The 22,034-nt window shown below is 36.7% G+C and overlaps 2 protein-coding genes across 7 annotated transcripts; one reads left to right on the forward strand and one right to left on the reverse strand.

The window, feature by feature from the left end:
* Positions 1 to 3,480: 3,480 nt before the first annotated feature.
* Positions 3,481 to 14,581, forward strand: LOC130010382 (solute carrier family 2, facilitated glucose transporter member 1-like). 4 transcript variants are annotated; one of them, XM_050556354.2, is made up of 12 exons: positions 3,482 to 3,583; positions 4,635 to 4,733; positions 5,461 to 5,621; positions 6,199 to 6,323; positions 6,848 to 7,018; positions 7,650 to 7,757; positions 8,299 to 8,387; positions 9,479 to 9,577; positions 10,314 to 10,526; positions 11,230 to 11,305; positions 11,884 to 12,011; positions 12,345 to 14,581. In XM_050556354.2, exons 1-12 carry the CDS (start codon positions 3,521 to 3,523, stop codon positions 12,534 to 12,536), a joined length of 1,524 nt encoding a protein of 507 aa, XP_050412311.2. In that variant the 5' UTR covers positions 3,482 to 3,520; the 3' UTR covers positions 12,537 to 14,581. The 4 variants fall into 4 exon arrangements, with proteins under 4 accessions (XP_055958211.1, XP_050412311.2, XP_050412314.2 ...); XM_050556357.2 differs by having other exon boundaries at positions 3,514 to 3,614; XM_056102235.1 differs by having other exon boundaries at positions 3,544 to 3,574.
* A 1,231-nt stretch (positions 14,582 to 15,812) lies between these two features.
* On the reverse strand, positions 15,813 to 21,992 carry LOC126827144 (uncharacterized). 3 transcript variants are annotated; one of them, XM_050556379.2, is made up of 4 exons: positions 21,894 to 21,992; positions 20,485 to 20,702; positions 18,521 to 18,691; positions 15,813 to 17,001 (listed from the first exon to the last, which is right to left on the reverse strand). In XM_050556379.2, the coding sequence occupies exons 2-4, from the start codon at positions 20,696 to 20,698 to the stop codon at positions 16,739 to 16,741; spliced, it is 648 nt and encodes a 215-aa protein (XP_050412336.1). In that variant the 5' UTR covers positions 20,699 to 20,702; positions 21,894 to 21,992; the 3' UTR covers positions 15,813 to 16,738. The 3 variants fall into 3 exon arrangements, with proteins under 3 accessions (XP_050412336.1, XP_050412337.1, XP_055958278.1); XM_050556380.2 differs by having other exon boundaries at positions 21,890 to 21,981; XM_056102303.1 differs by having other exon boundaries at positions 21,902 to 21,919.
* Between the last annotated feature and the right edge of the window lie 42 nt (positions 21,993 to 22,034).

Genomic DNA, 22,034 nt, shown 5'->3' on the forward strand with positions numbered 1-22,034 from the left:
GCTGTTTTCTTCGCCGGTTGTAAGTAACCGAAAACGCCTTATAGCTCACGACCACGCCCATTTTTTAAAATGTTAATCGTCTATAGGCCAAACTCGGAATGGATCATCCGGGAAATAGGCAAATGTATTCAATATACTCTTAAGGACGGGGGCTATTGATTTTGGTGCATGCCTGACCCTCAGGGGCGGTTACACACCTGCGTTTATACTAATATTTTGTCGTTGCAGCCATTTCATATTTCATTCTCGTCATTTTAAAAAGTATCATAGCAACCAAAGCAGGAATGTAGATGTATCATGTGGACGTTCCTTTAGAAACTGGCTCTTATCGGAAGTTGTCCGCTGACAGTTCCTATCCCTTCAATCGAAGCAGGAATGTCGACGTATCATGCAGCGAAAGCTTTTCACTTGTTTTGTCTGTGGAGTGTTCCTATCCCTTCCTATATAGCTGCAACCATTTTGGAACCCTTGCCTTCTATTTTTCATCGTGACTCTTTATTTTCGCAAAATTAATTATTGATGAAACGAAATTTAGGTAAGCCGGGGGGAAACAAAATTGGGATTTTTGAAAAAAATTGATTGTAAATTATTGTAATTGGGCTAGGCAAAGCAATAAATGACTGAAGATTCTCAACCTAAATTTTGTTTCATCTTATATGCCCGAGTTCGTAATTTGTGCGTTACCCTTTCAATGAAGTCGGCCAAATCGGTTTTAACAACGTGTTGTGTCGCTCATACTGGTTCTTGCTAGGTAAACAAGGTCTTATTTTCTCACTAAGATGTTCAGTTACATTTGTCAGGCGTTCACAGGGACTGACACGTGACCGTTTAGCAGTAAAATTGCCTGGGAAGCCAAGCTTTTTCGCCAAGGATTCAATAACACCGTTCCTGAACCTACAGGGCGAGTGTAATGAGACCTACCTTCAGAGCTGAACTAGGCGTTCGATCAGGATACTTGTAAGAATACTGAAACATTGTTTGATAAAGAGTACTATTTTTTAAAATTGTATTTTTTTATTAGTGATAATTTTTATTATATACATGTGGATGTATTATGTCATCACCCCTGTCCATCTGTTCACATTTATTTGTAGACACTCTACAATCTTTATCTGATTTTGATGGAACTTAAAATATATGTTTATAGTCCAAAGAACTTGGATGGATTCGATGTGAATATTAAGCAATGGGACAATAAGAGGATGAGCCCTGTTGGTTTTTCCTGTTCTCTGTCCATCTATTGCAAAATGTGGCCATTATCTTGCATAGTAATTGTTTTTTTCTTTAAAATTACGACATCTGGTACCATGTAATTTCAAAATACCATAAAGATTCATAATAATCCGATTAAAATGTCTATAATTATATTTTGAAAATAAAATGTCTTGCCATGTTTCTTTTATAAAGTATTTTTTTACTGACTCGTGGTTTTGTGTACATTTTAATTCTACCGAAGTCTTTGTTTTAATAAATTAGAATTTGTTTTTTAATATCAGAATTATTTTATTGTATTTAAATACAGGTAGTTTTTATCTATAATAAAATAAAAAAAAATGTTTAAATTGCGCTAGTTTATTGTACTAGAGTCAGATTAAGAAAGCCCTATGAAAGACACAAGATAAAATGGGGTTTAAGGTCCTACTGTTCTGCTCCGAACTGGGCTAATGAAGACTGGCATACGCCATACAGTGTGCTATGAGGGAAATTTTGCACTATGACCTACTCTTATATCGAATGGCACGGGGTCTTTTACTTGCATGCCAACGTATACACGGGACCTCGTTTTTTTCGTCTCACCCAAACAACTAGACAGCTGTCCTTGTCAGGCTCTCCATCCTGCACCACTGACAAGGGGAAACTGCGTCAGAATAAGAAAGACACAACAATGAAGAAACTTAGTTATGCCATAATACAAAGAAATCTTAAAGGAGCTAAATCGCTAACATTTGGGACCTAGAAATTCACAAAAGTGGGTCGCAACGCATATAATACTGTAATAAGAATGTATATAAACTGATTTACATTTAATGGTTTCCGTTTTTACTCCAATTTCAAATCAGTTATGTTCGGCGAAATAAGTCAGCAATCTCAATCGAGTGCAAATTTCTAGCGTCTAGTTATTCTAGTCTACATAACTCCATTTGATTTGGTGCAATGTGTCTAGCCTCGTCCCTCGAGTCTCTCAATACAACTGGGGCTCAAGCGCATTATGGTACACGATTCGTGTACCAATGTTAAAAAAATTATTTTATCTTAAATATCGGATATCAGAAGCTCATCTTTTCCCGGTAAGTTTACATCATCAATGTTGATTTAAATTGACCAATAATTCGTGTTTTCGATGTCGAAGATTTTGGAGGATTTTGAGTTACGGACTTAGGTCCTTTAAGCTTTACCCTCTGGCACAGTCTGAAGCAATTTACCCTTTCCAAACGGTCCATAGGCTACTTACGGTTTCACAATACCCAAATCAATTAATCACGTTCGTATAGTTATGGATATTGATACTTTTATCTAAAGCATTATATTGAGATTGAGAGAGAGAGAGAACACTAGGGTTTAACATCAACTCGACACCAGCTAGGTCATTTCGGGACTAACACATGGTTCAATCTATTTCAATTAGCAGGGGGAGGAAACCGGTGGACCCGGAGAAAACCCACAAGGTTGGACAGCGACCCTACTCCTTGTCACGTACAACCGGGGATTCAAAACCACGCCAATTGACTCAATGACAGACCGAATGATAGCCTACAGTGCGCACATGCTATCCATTTGGCCCCCCCCCCCCTCGCTTGGATGGATGACTCCTGACTGAGTTAACAATTAATAGCCATGTAAAGCGTGGAAATATATGCCCACACAGGGTTTTCAGAAAAGGGGACATAATTATGGTATGAAAGTTCAGAAAGGTCACATAACCCTGAAAATCAATTGGGTTCACATGGTTTTTGGCAAAGGAGGATAACTCCGAAATGGAATGTTGCATATCGTTGAGTATTGATAGGGTTCATCTGCACAAAAAGTCGTGCAACAATGCTTCACAAGAAATTAAAAAAAAAAAAATATCAATCCAAAACTATAGCTTCTGCACCTCATGAACCCAATGCTTCCTTCAAGAAATCTGAGCTCTGTTGTGTTCACAAGTTTTAAAAAGATCGGAATAAATTTAATAGGTCAAATATTTTCCAGATGAAACAAAGATCCAGTATTGTGCCACAAGGATTTTGGAAAAGGGGGGGGGGATAACTCTGGTAGGCCTACGGAAAGGCCGCGCAAGGCTGAATAACGAGGGGTTACCGCCTCTTCTCAACTCATGACAAAGATCCATCAATAGGCTATATCACCTTCATTTCACAATCCAATATTTGCCGGACGGGTGACCGACGGACAGGGTAACGACCGTATTTATCCCTGCCCAAACTATAACCATAATTGTGGTCGTTTAAAAATGAATCCTGTCGCGCTTTTGATCTTTGATCACACGTGATAATCATGTGACTGAACATAAACATTGAAGATGGCGGATGTGACAGAAAAAGAACCGTTGCTCGGAGATTCTAAGACTCCACAAGTAAAGCCTGTAAGATTGTGTTTGTCAGTATTTGTTCAAGGTACAAGAGTGAACTTTGTATCGCAATTGTAGATTAGGTTGTCGCCGTTGTCATAATATAATTATCTTCCTGTAAACTTCTAAATTAAGACATGCTCACGGCCTCTGAATTGGCCGACATATAAATTAAAATTAAGCTTTTTGTCTTGCACGGATTTTTCTTTTATCGGTGATTTTATTGATATTTTAGACAAATTTAAGTTTATTTATAGGAGACTTTGTCATGAATCTAAAATCATTAAAATCATCATAATAGGCCTATTATGATGAACCATTTCATGGGCTATCGTACGTTTATCGGCCTTCTGACCAAAGATGTGATAATCAACCATCTAAAGCAAGATGATCGCTATTCCTATTCATTGTTGGTCGAGAAAGTTCTCCAAGATTTTTCAGACTGATGCCCCCATGTCAGTGGTGGGCCTTTCAAGGAAAAGCTGTCTAGCTGTTTAGATGTTATGAAAAACTGATGTCTGGTGTGCGTACACATTGGCGTCAACATTTATACATTAATTCACCGATGTGGTTACTTGTATAGTTGAATTTTACTACATATGCTTACATTTGTATTTCGTGTAGCATATAGCAGATCATGACTCATGCTGGCATTACACTATGGTTTCTTTGGGTTGTATTCCTGATTGTTTTCAAATTTGAGTGAAGTCTGTGTCACTATATAGGCCCCTACAGACAATGGACTGCATGTACAGCGCAGTGAACGCTTTTTTTTAATTGTTTGTCTGTGTTTTCCTAAGTATGATGTCTTGTCCGTGTATTTGTTTTTGTGTAAATTTTGTGTGGTGCAGTTCCCCGGCTGCACTTACTAATAAAATAACCCTTGACAGTTGGAATTCCAAATAACAGTAGGTCGTATTGTTGCTGACCGTGCAAAATATCCCAAATAACACACTGTACAATAATATGCTGACTTTTAATTTAATTCTTTTCCTTTTTTTTCTTTTCTTATTTTTTTCTTTTGATTCGATTCATATAACTGTTTCATGTGTATTTTGGATTTCAGAAATTTACCAAACATTTGATCCTGTCAATAGTAGCATGTACACTAGGCTCGTCATTCCAGTTTGGTTACAATACTGGGGTTGTCAATTCTCCGGAGAAGGTAGGCCTTACATAATTCTGTGTTTCCTATTTATTTAATATTTTGGTTCTCAGATATTTCCGCGGCACTTAAAAAGGGCTGCATGACCCTTTTTTTTCAAATAATAGAATATAAACGACATGATGAGATATGTAGTGCCTGCAAATGTAATGTGAGAATTCATTCAGCCCAGTATTGACTTCATCCTTTAACAAAATAAAAACCTTTTTGGATGGATTGTCTGAGAACCAAAATGTTATTTTTGTATGGCCTGCTGACAAGATATTATCTCAGAGTTTCTTAGAAGACGTTTTTAGGAATGTGTGAATAGTTTTTATATGCAGATATTTATGATATCGACTATCATCCGGTGTATATAGCTAGTATTTCTTGTGAATACTCTTCAGAACCTACGATAGTCTGTATCTTTTTGTACCCCATCTGTTACAGAAAATACAATTTCTCTGTTTCTAACCAAAGACAGTTCAAGCTTGGTTTAGGGGATGTTCATCTGTTACATTTTGGAACACAATAACTCTGCTTTTAATTTAGGTAGAATGTTCATTAGTTTAATGTCTTGATGGAGATCATTAATGGGCATTTTCTTAATCAAAGCAAGAATCTAAAGATTTTCAGAGAATTTCGACATGGTTACTGGTAGATGTGTGTTTTGTTGCATGGCAACCAATGTTTTCTCCATTGATAATATTGGCTACATGTATATAAGTAAATATAATTTGATCTCCAGGTAATGAAGAGTTTTTATAACGAATCTTACCATAGAAAAGAAGGTAAATATATTGAGGATAGTTTATTAACGTTGCTATGGGCGTTAACCGTTGCTATGTATGCTGTCGGTGGTATGATTGGTGGGGTTAGTGCTGGTTACTGGAGCAACAAATATGGTAGGTGCGTAAAATTAAATTAGATCATTAAAAAGGGATACAATTGTAAAGAAGTGTTACTCAATTTCAGTTTTCGGACCTGCTAAATAAACAATGTCAGAGGGGTTTGTTTCCTGAATGGTTCAATGGCCTGCACTTTAGATCTTAAGGTCTGTCATTGACTCAAGTGGCGTGGTTTCGATCCCAAGCTTTCCAACATCAAGGGTTTTCTCCGGTTGCCCTGGTTTCCAACGCGTGAGCGAATTATTTAAATATAATTGAACCATGTAGACGTGAAACCCATTTCTCTCTTTGGGGGTTGGATGGCCGAATGGTTAGCGCATGGGCGTTGTGCCATTGAGTCAACTGGAGTCGTTTTGATGCCCCGCTTGCACCAGACAAAGACTAGGTTTGCCTGTCCATCCTTGTAGGTTTTCTCTGGGCCTTCGATTTCCTCCCTGTGCTAAAGACCCCTACACGCAAGCGAATTATTGGAATAAAATTGAACCATATGTTAGTCCCGAAATCATCTAGTTTGTGTCGAGTGATCATTAAACCCGATTTATCTCTCTCTTTTTAAGTTCTTTCAATTTAATTTCCAGGAGAGGTGCTTTATTACGTAACAATGTTATAGCAGTAATGGCTGCTGGTCTGTTGGGTTTTTCGAAAATGGCTGATTCGTATGAGATGTTGATTGCTGGAAGATTTGTAGTTGGAATTAATGCAGGTAAGGTTTATTGTTTGTTCAGTCTGTATTTTGTTATGCAGTTATCCTTCATTGGCTATTAAGTATTAAGGGTAAATTGGATGGGAGTGGCCAGGTGGGGCTTCACTCTAAATTATAATCCGATTCAGTTAGGGGTCTCTGTTTAAATGCAAAGTCTGTTGTATTCGTATATGCTAAATGAATATTCTAATGCTAGGTTCCATGCGTTATGGTAGGATTGTCGACGATCTGGTACGTGCAGATACATTTTGATACGGTCAACTCGGTTGTTATGACTGACCTCAATATATAAGACCAGATAGGATCACCACGATTAAAACCATGATTTCAATCGTAGCGCCAATCGTGATAGTGGGAAACTAGCATTAATGTGTCCAAGAAATTACACAAAGCAAATGTCTGAATATTGGATTATGAGTTGCTTAATTGTGTACTGTGATAATTAGTAAAAGATGGCCAAAAGTTAAATAATGACCATTTCCATTCTTTTTAGTAAACTTCATGTCAAATTATGTCCTTTCCAGGAATAAATACAGGTATTGTTCCATTATATCTGTCTGAGATTGCACCAATAGAATTACGGGGATTTTGTGGAACGTTCAATCAGATGTCTATAACATTTGGTGTCGTTATTTCACAACTGCTTGGTTTAGATTTTATATTAGGCACAGATGAACTATGGCCGCTATTATTAGGTAAGTTTGTATATATATCTCTTGTATTAGATTCTCATTGCATCATTTTGGCACAATAGGAAATGAAATCAAATGTGGTTTGACGTCCTACTGTTCTGCTCCTACTGGGATGATGAAGACGGGCATATGCCATACAGTGTGCCATGAGGGAAATTTTTTCCGGACAGTGACACTATGGCCTACTCTTATTGTGAATTCCAACTGTCAAGGGATCTTTTACGTGCACGCCAATATGTACACGGGACCTCGTTTTTTTTTTTGTCCCATTTGAATGACTATACATTCTCCCTTGTCAGACCCTCCGTCCTACACCACTGACAAGGGGGAACCACACCAGAAAATCCTGATGAACTTTCTCTGGCTCCCGAAGTCAGTAAGCCAAAGTTCTACTCACTGAGCCACCGTGGCTCCCTGGTGCAATAGGAATCCCTTGCAAACTACAATATTTCTTCAAGTCAAATTAGATTGAATCCAAGTTGAGAGGTTATCTAGTATTGGTATTTTGATTTTGTTTTCTTAATTAAACGTTAATTCATCAATCTGAGTACATTATAGCATGGATTATGGCCGTGAGAAATTTGATATTTTAGTGAATCATGAATCCTAAATGCTTTGTTTTCTTTTTCCCCAGCCTTAACATTAGTACCAGTTCTATATCAACTATGTGTTTTAACATTTTGTTGTGAAAGTCCCAGATATCTCATGTTAACAAAACATGATGAACAAGCTGCAAGAAAAGGTAAAACTTCAATTTTAAACCCATCTTTATTACCCTGGTTGTGCAGAAAATGTTAAACATAAATTCATTCATTCATTCATTCATTCATTCATTTGTATTTTATTGTATAAATTATTAAATGTTTAAAAGAAAGGAATGGAACATCATGATAGCTAGACAGAATTATATTTAATCCAAATCAAATATAGGGGGTTAGGTGGCCGAATGGTTAGAGTGTGCGCATTTGATCATAAGGTCCGTCAAGAGTCACGTGGCGTGGGTTCGATTCCACACTTTTACGTGACAAGGAGTAAGGTCGCCTGTCCAACCTCAAGGGTTTTCTACGGATCCTCCAGATTTATTGAAATAAAATTGAACCATATGTTAGTCTCGATATGTTAAGAATTTTTTCAATTTTCTGGGATTTTTCAGCTACCGGTAGTTATGTGCAAAAACCAGATTGAAAATTCAGAGCCCGTCTTCATTAGCTCAGTCGATGTATACAAGTAGGATATTAAACCCCCAATTAATGTATTGTCTGTTTTCTATAAATTATTTGTAGCTTTAATGTGGTTTAGAGAAACGACGAATGTAAATAGTGAAATGGATGAGATGAGATCGGAAGCTGTGGAACAAATACATCGGAAAAAAGTATGTTCTCTTGATTTCATTTTCGTTAAAATGTCTGATTAATCAAAATATCAAAAGAGGGTATAGCTATCCAGGCTATTCCAATCCCCCACCCTCACGACTAGAGAGGGTATAGCTATCCAGGCTATTCCAACCCCCCACCCTCACGACTAGAGAGGGTATAGCTAATCAGGCTATTCCAATCCTCCACCCTAATGACTAGAGATTCCAATCCCCCACCCTCACAACTAGAGGAAGAGGAAAATGTGTTTTAAACTAAGCCGAGGATGATGATGTGTAAGAAAAGCTTATGACAGTTTCAAAAATATTAAGCACTTTGGTCGAAGGCCCCCTAGATCTTGGGGCCCTTATAGGCTTCAGCCTACCAAGCCTATTGTTAAATCTGGCTCTCTGCCCCTTGAAACTCACGACCCAAACAAGAAAATCCTGATTCTGCCACTGATGGGGGTGTTGGATGACCTAGTGGTTTAACTCGTGTTCGTGAAATCATAAGATCTGTCATTGAATGGGTTAACACATGGGTTAGATAATCGGGTCTGTCATCGAGTCAAGTGGCGGGGTTTCGATTTCCAGCTTTGACAGGAGTATGATTACCTGTCCAACCTCGTGGGTTTTCTCCGGGTCCTCTGGTTTCCTCCCACTGCTAAAGACCCTCACGTGCAAGCGAAGTGTTGAAATAAAAAAATTGAACCATATGTTAGTCCCGAAATGACCTAGTTTGTGTCGGATGGACGTTAAACCACACTTCTCTTTCTCTCTTTCTCTCTTTTAGCTTAAAAGCAGAGACTTGATCAAGGACTTTGATAGGCTCACAAGCTGGGTTTGTACCCAGTCGAAATTAGTGACGAAATATGCAGGGTATTACATGAAGGCCTTGATAAGATGTACATAGTTAAAGCAAGATCAAGCCTTCTATTGAAGATGTGCGATTTCAGGTATGAGCGGCATAAAGATTGATGTGTTTGTTCGTTTGACAAGCTCGCATGGATTGATTTTTGATCAGACGACAATATTCCAAGATGGCGTCCTGCTCAGTTCTTGATCCATATCATGATTGTTAATAAGATTAGATTTATTTTTTAACTTTTCAGTTTTCTGTTGGTGATTTAATAAAAACAAAAGAGTTACGTACCCCTCTGATTATCAGCATGGTTCTACAACTGTCTCAACAATTTTCTGGTATCAATGCTGTGAGTGAACTGTTTACATCTAGTAGCAGGCCTTTGCTTATGTCACTTCAGAAAATATGAGAGTTAAAAAGTACACAATTCAGTCAGCTTCTAACATCACAAAGATGATATACAAAAAAAGCTTAAAAGATCGTGAGCCATGGTGGCTCTGTGAGAAGGATGTTGGCTCACTAACCTGGACGTCCTGTGCTTGATCCCTGCGTTGGCCGAGAAAGCTCATTGTGATTTTCCACTGTGGTTCCCCATTATTAGTTCTATCTGACGGAGGGCCTGGCAAGGGACAACGTATAGTCTTTTGAATGGGACAAAGAACCGAGTTCCAGTCTACACATTGGCGTGCACGTAAAAGAAACCCCGATAGTTAGAATTCAAAATAAGAATAGGTTGTAGCGCCGCTGTACCAGAAAAATTGTTCTCATAGTGCATTTTTCAACCTAGATTCCTCTTGTTAGTGGCACAGGACGGGGGGGGGGGGGGGGGGCTGACAAGGACAGCTATCTAGTCGTTCAGATAGGACGAAAAACCAAGGTCCCGTGTATACATTGGCGTACATGTAAAAGATCCCTTGGCAGTTAGAATTTGATATAAGAGTAGGCCATGTGCCGCTGTCCGGGCAAAATTTCCCTCATAGCACACTGTATGGCATATGCCCGTCTTCATTAGCCCAGTAGGAGCAGAACAGTAGGGCGTTAAACCCCATTTCATTTGTTTTAATATGGTCTTCTTTTAATTTTAGGTTATATATTATTCCACAGATATTTTCACATCAGCAGGACTAGCTCGCAGTACGGCAGAATACGCCACTTTAGGGGTCAGCGTAGTTAATGTTTCCATGACCTTTGTCTCTGCCTTTTTCATGGATCGACTGGGCAGACGGGCATTACATTTAGCCGGGCTAGGTGGAATGTTTGTATTTACAGCAGTACTTACTGTATCAAGAGTATTTCAGGTAATCGTTAATTTTGGGACTAACATATGGTACAATTTTATTCCAGTAATTCACTTGCATGTTGGTATCTTTAGCAGTTTGAGGAATCCAGAGGACCCGGAGAAAACCCATGAGATTAAGCAGACAATCTGCATTGGATCGAAAACCATGTCACTTGACTCTAAAGTACACATATTAGATTATTTGGCCAACCAACACCAAATTTTCTGTACTAGGATGTCATATGTTGGGGGAATAGCAATTTTGCCTGAATTCACGGATTCAAATAGTAAGTGCAGGAGGACCGCACTACACGCAAAAAAAAAAAAAAAAATAAACAAATATCAAATCAAGTGAATGGATCCGGGGGCAGTTTGTGTTAAATATGACGACGTGTTATACGTGGGCGTTTACAGTATACATCGAATACCCCACATTATCATTTTATTGTCCCCCACCTTTCGAAGGAAGCAGGGTATTATTAAAAATGGGACTACCTGTCTGTCTGTCTGACTTTTTGGGACACAATAATTTTCCTTCTAATTGAGCTAGAATGTTCAAACTTGGTGTAGGTGTTTATTAGGTGAATGCCTTAATGAAGTTCGAAGATGGTATTTCGGTGGTGGACATCAGCCTCACTGTTAGCTTGTTTTGTCAAAAATGAAAAGAGTTTTTACATGATATAAAAATAGGATGTGATAGTTGATATTATTTTTTATTCCAGCCTTCCCATCATTGGTTATCGTTTATATGTATATTGGCTGTAGTTTTTTATATAATATTTTTCGCTATTGGACCAGGTATGTTTAGATATTATCTTATGATTTCATTGGTATACGAGAGTTACCTCTCCTTAACAGGCGCAAGTCCCAACATATTTTTTTTTTCTCGGGACTACATTCGTCGAAATAACGTCAAACAAACATGCAAAGCAATGCTGCCATTTTGGCTTAATCCTATACAAGTATGCACCTAAATGAGCAAAAATGTTTTCTCAGATCTTCTCATTTTATCAAATAGTTGTGAAACTTGATTTTGTCTTTCTGTTTATACCAACTGATTTAGCAGGGTTAGGTGGCCGAATGGTTTTTAAAATAGCGTCGGACAAGTCTGGAATATACGGGCGAAAACCATCCCTGGTCCAATGATTGCACTTAAGATCATAAGGTCTATCATTGAGTCAACTGGCGTGGTTTTGATCCCCAACTTGTCCAACCTTGTGGGTTTTCTCTGGGTCCTCCCACTACTATAGACTCTTACGCACTAGCAAATTATTAAAAAAAAAAATAAACCATATGTTAGGCCCAAAATGACCTAGTTTGTTTCGAGTGGACATCAATCTCCTTTTAAATTTCTTTCTCACCAACTTTTGTTTCAGGATCTATACCATGGTTTATTGTAGCTGAATTATTTACACAGGGTCCACGAACAGCAGCTGTTAGTGTAGCTGTACTTGTTAATTGGTTGTCAAATTTTGTTGTTGGTTTTGTTTTCCCTATTCTACAGGTATGTTAAATTAACCTGTTCTACAGGTATGTTAAATTAACCTATTCTACAGGTATGTTAAAAAAAACTATCATTTTACCAGGTAAACACCAGGTTGTATCATACGGTCTGTCACTGAGTCAACTGGCGTGGTTTCGAATCCCCGGTTGTCTCCGGTTTCCTCCCACTGCTAAAGACCCCTATGCGCAAGCAAATCATTGAAATAAAATTGAACTATATGTTAGTCCCAACATGACCTAGTGTGTGTCGAGTGGACGTTAAACCACATTTCTCTCTTTCAGCTTCAGGGGACAATTTACTGAAATGAATAATTTTTTTCCCTTCCATTTTCAGAGTGCAATAAGTGATTATTCGTTTGTACCGTTTGTGGTTCTGTTGGCATGTTTTTGGTTATTTACCTATATAATGTTACCAGAAACAAAAGGAAAAACAGTGGAAGAAATTGCTGCGTTATTTTTACCAAAATCGTTGCAAGAAAGCCTGACTGTGGATGGAGTTGAATCAGAAAGAGCTATAATTAATTAAGATTACTGATATGTGATAAATCTATTTCCAAATGTGACTATCAAATGTTTGTCCGCGCAAAGACATTTTTGCTAATAGCAATATTTATTTATCGTAACACGATTTATGAAATCTAACAACTGAGATGCAATGAAACACAAGCTTTGCAGTTTCTTACTGATGTGAGCAGAACAGTAGGACGTTAAACCCCATTTCATTTCTTATTGATGTATTTGATACATTAAATCAACAAAAGTTTTATAAAGGGCTATATTTTAGTTAAAATAAGGCAAACCATTTTGAGTAAATTCTTAAATTAAAGCCTGAGAATACATTCTAAAAGTGGGGCCTGGTATTCATACCATCTTGGAATAGCAGTATGGCACATTCTCTGAGTTTAGGTGTCAACTTTGGTATATTGTTTCGTCTTCCAAAAAACTGCAGTAGTATCGAGTATCGACCCCCAGATGTCTGCACCATAAAATCATGATTTTAAACATTCCATTGAAATTAATATTTTGCGTTGTAAAGAAATTGAGTTGTGGTGGGTTTACACAATCGTGAAAACAACATTCTCAGGTACTTTCTGAATTTCAAGATTTTAAGTGTATCTTTCAAACATTTAAAAACAGTATATTTTCATTGTATCTCAGTATATGTTGTGTGTATATTACATTTTTATTGTAATACAATTCTTTTCCTGGTGTTGTCAGAGTGACGTTAGCCTTGATGTTCGCATACCATTTTTCAAATAATGTATGTATCGTACAATATATATACTTTCATGAAATATTAGACTCTTGTGATGATTTCATTGAAATACAGATATTGAATCTTTATTTCAAGTTGTTTAATAGTCTTGATCGAATAAGGCATTGTGTAATATATTGATACAACCCTTGGACTGACATATCTCAGGTTAAAGCTACAATTTCATATTTTTAAAATTTATTAAAATAAAGCCTTAAAATAGATGGTATCCATAAACTGTCCTACCTTGTTAAAGAATAATCCTATTAATCCTATAATTCACTATTGCCAGCTGAGAAATTGGCAAAAATATCATTTTCAACTTCAAATTCCAATGTTTGAAAGTAGCTAATGCATGGAGGCAATAGGAAAACAAGGGAGGTAATTTTGTTATTATTTCCTGTGTCAATGATTTTTAAGGGTGGGAAATAATGCCCATGGTCGTATAATAGTGAGTTGATAACCTATTGAGCAAAAGACATAGAAATAATTATGTTTTGACTTTCTTAGAAAATATGAAATTCTCGCTTTAAAAAAGAAAACCCCAAATTATCATTTTTAATCACAATGGGCGTCCTCGCTGAGGGAATCCCCACCAGACGTCGTTAGTAAAAACTTGGTTCCATGTGACCTTATCGATGGTAAGACAACCGTATTTCAACGTATCGTGATTAAATTCCATATTAACAACAAAAACTAACATTTGTCATCACACCAGTTTGTAATGAATGTACAGGAAAACAATGCTATAAGGTAAACAATGAGGTCACATGGGACTGTCTCTTCTATGGTGTCACCTATAAATTATGCCCCTTTATTTCTAGCGAGGACGCCCATTGTTTAAGTCCGACATTTAGTGATCTCCACACACAATGGAACATATCTCAGGTTAAAAAAGAAAACCCCAAATTATCATTTTGTGGCCTCCACACACAATGGAACATATCTCAGGTTGAGAAAGAAAACGCAAAATTATTATTTTTAATCAAACAATTGTTTAAGTCTGACATTTTGAGGCCTCAAAATGGAACATATCTCAGGTTAAGAAAACCCGAAATTATTTTTAATCGAACAATTGTTTAAGTTCGACATTTTGTGGCCTCCACACACAATGGAACATATCATTTTTAATCATACAATTGTTTAAGTCCGACATTTTGTGACCTGTCAAAAAATGGCCTATAAATACTCACGCATCTTGCCAATATATATTGATGTTTATTTGTGACATTTAAATGACATGTTTAGTTTAATTGTTTTTTCTGTATTTATATTAATTCATGTAAGATGCATTTAATAAATTAAATTTATTCAAAGCGGTGTTTATTACAATTATTGGCCCGTCTTCGAGAAAGCAGGGGAACTAATAAAATGGGTTTGTCCATTGGTCTGAACTCTGATTACAAAACTGCAGAAATAATTAAAAAGAAAAGGTAACGCCCTAAACAGTCGCCATACTTGTTTTCAATTTGTAGAACAAACATGGCGATTGCTTACGGGGTGCAAAAAGAGAGTCAGGCCACGCACACATCCAGTATATGCCTTGTCATGCACAGTGTCCACATCCGACTAGCTATTCAACTATCAATTGCCTCCTAACTGATTTGACAGGTTTTTTTCACTCTCAGCTGCCTGGAAATATTTCTTGGATCAAAAAATGGGCGGTTTTGGGAATATTGAGGGGTTTTAATGTACAAAAGACTCTGCAATTGAAGGGAGGAAAAGGTAGTTGACAGAAAATAATTAAGAATTTACATAGGCCTCAATATGTATGGTAAATGTACAGTAAGTAACGATAAATAATTCTGAAAAAATGGACCCTCCCACAATGAATTGAGCTGGTTGACATGGCATCTAACATCATTTTATTTATAGCTTGTGGTAGCTCCCGACGAATACAAAGTTTTGAAAGGGATTTGAAGAAAATTTTTGACAGATTACTTTGAATATGTTTTTAGTCCAAATATATCTTCAAATCATACAGTTTGTACATGGAGAATTTTCCGGCGTGATTTCCCCTTGTCAGTGATGCAGAACGGAGGACCTGACAAGGACAGCTGTCTAGTCGTTCGGATGGGACAAAAAACCGAGGTCCTGTGTACACATTGGCGTGCACGTAAAAGATCCGTTGACAGTTGGAATTCGATATAAGAGTAGGCCGTAGCGCCGCTGCCCGGGCAAAATTTCCCTCATAGCACACTGTATGGTGTATGCCCGTCTTCAATTAGCCCAGGTTAGGTGCAGAAGCGTAGGACGTTACATTTCATTTCATTGGTACATGGAGAAAGTATCTTTAAGGATACAATCGTCTGAAATGAAATGGGGTTTAATGTCTTACTATTCTGCTCCTAAACTGGGCTAATTGAAGACGGGCATACGCCATACAGTGTGCTATGAGGGAAATTTTGCCCGGGCAGCGGCGCTACGGCCTACTCTTATATCGAATTCCAACTGCCAAGGGATATTTTATGTGTACATTAATGTATACACAGGACTGTTGTCTTAAAATGAACGAAATACTATATTAACAAACTCAAAACAACAATATCTTCATAAATTCATTTATTACACTCATCAAGAGGGTTTAATAAATTTATGTCAGCAAAATATTATTACAAAATAAATTATTTACATTTTACAAGACCTGGAAGAATTAAATATATTAATCTAAGATGTCATATAGCTAATTCAATCTTTATAATATATAGTTCTAAATTTGATACACTATTATACATAGGGAAAAACAAATAGAAAATGACTCCATGACATCAAGTTGGCCAAGGCTTTTTCTTCAAAAAACTTTTGGGGGGTTAACAAGATATTTTTCAAAATAAATGAATTTTTTTTTAGCAATATCTCAATTTTAATCTATTTTTTTTTAGTGATTTTAAACATAAAGGCTATAAATCTAGAATATTTTAACGTTAAATTATATAAAATTCTAAACAATGTAAATTGACAACAGGTGATTTCTCTCACCTGTCAAATTTACTGCTAGTCAGTCAAGACTTTAAAGTATAAATGAAACGAAAGCCCTGTCGATGACAAAGCTCTGTTGATGACAATAAAGCCCTGTCGATGACAAAGCCCTTACAATGACAATAAAGCCCTAATGATGACAATAAAGCCCTGTCATTGACCATAAAGCCCTGTCGATGGCAATAAAGTCCTGCCAATGACAACAAAGTCCTGTTGATGACCATAAAGTCCTGCCAATGACAATAAAGAGAAATAATGAGGTATATTGAAACGATAAGACAGACACCATTCCACATGGAGATTATCCAGGTTAAACACAACAACCAATCAATTGCATTATTCAATATTTAAATATTACGCTTGCGATTTTGAAACCCAGCATCATCCTGGATAGCGTAGAGAAGGTCTCTTGGTATATTATGATATATACAATAATATTATGTATTGATGACAGTTCTTGAACTAGAAATATGACCGGTTTCCGAACACGTGCCTCAATATTTATCTGTCATATTCTCTTTATTTGCAGACGGACAGAAATTAGATTCTGGTCGACACGACCGAGCATTGTCTATTTTCTTGGTTTGTTTTCTTTGTACGATATTACGAGGAGAGTTTCCGTCGATGACCACGGAAGAAAGAGGGGATCTACGCACATCTCCGTGCATCAATACTGTTTTCTTCAAGACTGGGAACAGTTGTTTGGGCTGCGTTTTTATCTGATTTTTACTTTTGGATTTCTTGCCAATCTTTTCTTCTAAAAAAGAAAAAAAAAAATGGAAATAGAAAGCAATGTACGGACATACAAAACAAATGTTTTGGTTCTCAAACAATCCTTTTAAAGCAATCTGATGTGGGAGGGAGGTTCAGTAGACGTATATCTTTCAAGGGAATGAATGATTGAAATGGGGTTCAACATCCTTTCTCCGACGCTATACAGTGTGCTATGAGGGAAATTTTGCCTGGACAGCGGCACTACGGATTACTCTTATATCAAATTCCAACTGCCAAGAGATCTTTTACGTGCACGTAAATTTGTACACAGGACCTTGGTTTTTCATCCCATTGGAATGACTAGACAGCTGTCCCTTGCCAGGTCCAGCCCTGCACCACTGACAAAAGGAAACCATGCCGGAAAATACTGAAGAACTTTCTCGACCAACAACTGAAGCAAACTGCCACCTCCCAATCTGATTATAATACAAATCTATATTTCGTTTCGTTTTTTGTATACTTTCGATGGCCTACACTACATGAAGATCTGACAAGTTATAGCGATAGGTCATGTCAGGAGTCAAAAGACCGACTTATGACCTTATGATGTCAGACATTTGATTAACCAATCAGCATTGATATTACTAGTGGATTACCCACAGTTCCGTGCAAAACACACCTAAAGCTCGCCGTAACAGACCGTTTCATTGGCTTATCCCTGACACCATTCAGAACAAGAGTTAAATAACAACTCTTCCAGATCCAAGTGTAGTAAAAATAAGTAAAACGAAATTTTGAACTAAAAAAACGAAACGAAATAGGATCTGTGTTTTAACCAGATTGGCGACCTCCAGGCTAGCTAGATGAATGAAATGGGTTTTTTTTATGTCCAACTTATCTGCACCAACAGGGATAATGTAGTTTGCTATGCGGGACATTTTGTCTGGACAGCGACATTTTGGCGTAATCTTCATTGAATTCCAACTACTGTCATTTCTGACTATCTTCTATTATGTGCATGCCAACATGTTAACGAGGTGGGTGGGGGGACCTCAGTTTTCGTGTCATCTTAATGACTACTATCCTTGTCCTTTTGTTCACCACTGACAGCAGGAGAGAAAACAAACTGGAAAATCCTGAGCAACTTTCATGGCCAACACCGTGGACACTAACATAACTTCAAAGAGCCAAGACTCCCAAGTAAATTGAATTAAAAACAGATTGTCTTTTTGAAATGAAGAAATGTGGGTTAACATCCTACCGTTTAGCTCCGACTGGCCTAATGAAGACAAAGATACGCCATACAGTGTGCTATGAAGGATATTTTGCCCAGACAGTGATTTTACGGCCTACTCTTATATTGAATTCCAACTGCCAAGGGATCTTTTATGTGCACACAAATGCGTACAAGGGCCTAGGGATCTTTTATGTGCACACAAATGTGTACATGGGCCTAGGTTTTTCATTCTATGTGAAAGACTATTACGTTGTCCCTTGCCAGGCCCTCTGTCCGGCACCAGGTGGAACCACTCCAGAAAATCCTGATGATCTCTTTTAAATACCTTTAATACTTAATAAATTAGAACTTTCATCCACATCTGAAAGCGATAAGGAATTTAATTCCGTTGATACACTGAGGTCACTGACTCGTCCACTTTCTTCTGATCCTTCAAAATCAACCTTTTCATTGTTAGTTAATAAACTGTCATCTTCTAAACCACGATTATCTTTTTCTATAAAAAAATAAACAAAAACATTTCAATTAAAAAATCATTCAGTGTTGCAACCTGAAGCCTTTACCGTAAACCAAGAAGTTGATTATAATTAAACATGACTTTCCACCAGTTAAATAAATTTCAATACCCTTTCTGTTTACTCGGTTTCACAATGCATTCTCAGACTTGTTAAGAATTTATTCAACTTTCAATCACTGTATTTGAGAAATACCTTTGATTAAGAAACACAAAACTTTGTGCACATAGTTTCTTATTGATGTATTTGATACATTAAAACAACAAAAGTTTGATAAAGGGCAATATTTTAGTTAGAATAAGGTGAGCAATTTTGAGTAAATTCTTCAGTCTGAGAATGTTTTGTGAACTCTGGGGCCTGGTCATTTCTTCACAAACACATGATATGATATGACTTTATTTCAATAAGTTGCTTGAACATAAGGGTCCGGTATTTAGCATTGGGACTAAACTAGAGGACCGTGAAAAAAAACTGTGAGGCTGGTCAGGCAACCTTACTGCTTATCATGTACAAGATAGGATCCATGCTACTTAACTTGACTGAATGACAGAACATATGAACTAAAGAACACACAATAGACCACTTGAGCACCCAACCCCAGTCCCAATCTGTTTCACAGAGAATTACTTACGAATTATCTCTGTCACAGATGACTGTCTAGAACACGTGCATTGACTTCACGCGCCGTCAGTCATTGGCTCAATGGCTCGTGCATTGTTTACATAACACCTAACTGCTTCGGGCAAAAGGATGCATTTTACTCATTTTAATACCCATTTACACTAAATAGGAAATATTTTTTAAACTACAAATACTTCAAACGTCTTTATTTATTTTTCTTATACTTCAAAAAAATGTTTGAGAATTTAATTTGTGGGAGTAAAAAAGTTAATATGCCGAACTCATTAAGCCTCGTCGATGTCATGCTTATCAGTGATTGTAGCGGCCAAGCGAATATTCACTGCGGGATCAGTTTGCCCCAGTCCTTGTAGAGTAATATTTCATTTGTTTACATAAAGTGACATATTGTATTTTGAGAGGCTCTATTAAACAATATCCATTGTATGTAGTTATAAATGTCTGCAATATCACCCTTGGTGGAAGTAGATTTTAAGCCTTAAGAAACGAATACATGTATAGTTATAGTTGGCCAGTGTATAACTCACTATGGACTCAGATGGAGTCAATTAAACCAAGCAATGAACAAACAAATGTAGATATAGTTGGCCAATTATAACTCAATGTATAGAGTCAATTAAACCAAGCAATTAGAATACTCGTTCTATGGATAAACTAAAGGTGATAATGAAGTGCAAGGAAGACAATTAATTAATTAACAAAAACACCACATACCCGTAACAACAACTGTACTAATTAATCTAATTAATGTAGAGAGTGGCTTTCTAGAAGGTGAAAGCCTGAAGCTATTTTCTTTAGACAATAAAATGTTTTGAATTCCTTTTAATCATTATATAAATCAATACAAAATCAAAACTTAAGGCCCCAATATAAGAATTGAACATTCAAAATTTGTTTATGATCTACCCTTAATTCAAATTTTAACAATATTTAGGCCACATCAACTTGATTATTTGTTTTTCTGAGTCTGGTTAAATAGTCACTTGAATCAGATGTTTTGTTTAAAATTTCGAAAAATTTGGAATAGAACAATCAAATAAGCTTACTTTTTTGTATTTTAATTAAGTACAGAACAAATTTTACAGGTGTTGCCAAATCAAATTGATGTGACCTTACATTATTTATATGCACCCACCATTTAGTAGATTTACAATAGGTGTTCTAACAATGCCTGCTGTAGGTGAACGAGGGTCTATAATCGTCAAATCTGGTGTTTTATCAACAACTATTGGTGTTCTGTCAAAACCAGGTGATCTTGGGTCATTCTCCAATTGTCTTATGGATGGACTTTGACCATTTTTTAAAGGAGTTGTATCCAAGACTTCTGGTTTGCTATTCAATGACCCCATTTTTCTGAAATGTTTCAATGATAAAAAAAACTTATTAATACTTTTCTCATCTAAACATAGTAGTTAGTACCTGTACTTAGACTTATTTATAGAGGTAAAGTCTCAAATTAAGTGTCCACAATATGGTAAGCACATAAGTGCTTCTGTAGGTTTTTACTCTGCAGTGACATTTTTGCCTATTTTTCATTCAATTCCAACTGCCAAGGATCTTTTACATGCTTACCAACACATGGAACCATAGTTTTCCATTCCATCTGAACAACTAGATATGATTAGACCCTGTTTCATTAGACTATAGATAGTTATGCTATACTACAACCTAGGCCTAGTAAGGGAGAAACTGTTGGATAGACAAGCAAAATAGACACTGGCAAAATTGCGTGTTTTGCTCAAACCACTGTCTGGGGCTGTCACTTTTGTTTTCAATTTGGGCATAGTCTAATACTAGCCTACTAGATTCTACAGTACGGTAGTAGACATTAGGCATATATAATACAACACGTGGATAATTAAAGATACATTATGGGAGATAAGATAAAGAGATGGCCGTTCTCGCTATAATAGTTAAAAACTAGATAGTGTAAAGGTAATTTGCTGAAAATTTCAGTCAAATTGATCCACTATGAGCCGAAAAACAAGCGGGTGAAATTTTTGCATAGTCTCGGTCATCATTACTAGAATCATTAATATAAACAGCATAGTCTCGATTATCCACTTTTATTGATTTAATTATCAATAGCCGTTAGCAGCAAATAGGAATCTAATCCAGCCAACATCGAAGGCTAGCCTTGACATCGAGAGTTTATTATGGTCTGGATAAGTTAATTAATGTTTAATTGATAATTTAGATAACATTTCAGGCCTAAAGAAAGACTTGTAATAAGCAGATTTTGCTCTTGCATAATGCACGTTTAACAATCAACACGACGTTTCGACAAGGTTTCACTGGTCGTTATCAAGCATAGTAAATTTGAATGCTTGATTATAACGACCAGGCAGTGAACTCTTGTCGAAACGTCGTGTGTGTAAATAGTTTGTTAATCCATAAAACTGTGGTGTGTTATATCATGTGCAATCGCTAAATGCCATTCAAAGATTATTGAAATTATAATTTACTAAAATTGGAAAATCTCTAGCCAAACTTTGATCAACATTTAGGCATAGTATCATCAGATAAATTGATGCTGTTACCTACTTTACTACCTTGCAAACCCAATACAACTTCTGTAATAAAAATAATCGTGTTTCGAAGTTCCCGCCTCGACCAATGAAATCGCCGATCTCTTTTAATAACGACGATTTTGATTGGTGATACAATTCAAGGACATTAACTCTC

This window comes from Patella vulgata, chromosome 7 (assembly GCF_932274485.2).
Source record: "Patella vulgata chromosome 7, xgPatVulg1.2, whole genome shotgun sequence".
NCBI lineage: Eukaryota > Metazoa > Mollusca > Gastropoda > Patellidae > Patella > Patella vulgata.

Coding starts and splice junctions, on each gene's coding strand:
- LOC126827144 (XM_050556379.2), bottom strand. CDS start 20,698: ATGGGGTCATTGAATAGCAAACCAGAAGTCTTGGATACAACTCCTTTA. Junction 18,692..20,484: donor TATTGTAAATCTACTAAATG/GTGGGTGCATAT, acceptor ATTTTTTTATAG/AAAAAGATAATCGTGGTTTA. Junction 17,002..18,520: donor TAATTTATTAAGTATTAAAG/GTATTTAAAAGA, acceptor TTTCTTTTTTAG/AAGAAAAGATTGGCAAGAAA.
- LOC130010382 (XM_050556354.2), top strand. CDS start 3,521: ATGGCGGATGTGACAGAAAAAGAACCGTTGCTCGGAGATTCTAAGACT. Junction 4,734..5,460: donor TTGTCAATTCTCCGGAGAAG/GTAGGCCTTACA, acceptor TTTGATCTCCAG/GTAATGAAGAGTTTTTATAA. Junction 10,527..11,229: donor CTGTATCAAGAGTATTTCAG/GTAATCGTTAAT, acceptor TTTTTATTCCAG/CCTTCCCATCATTGGTTATC.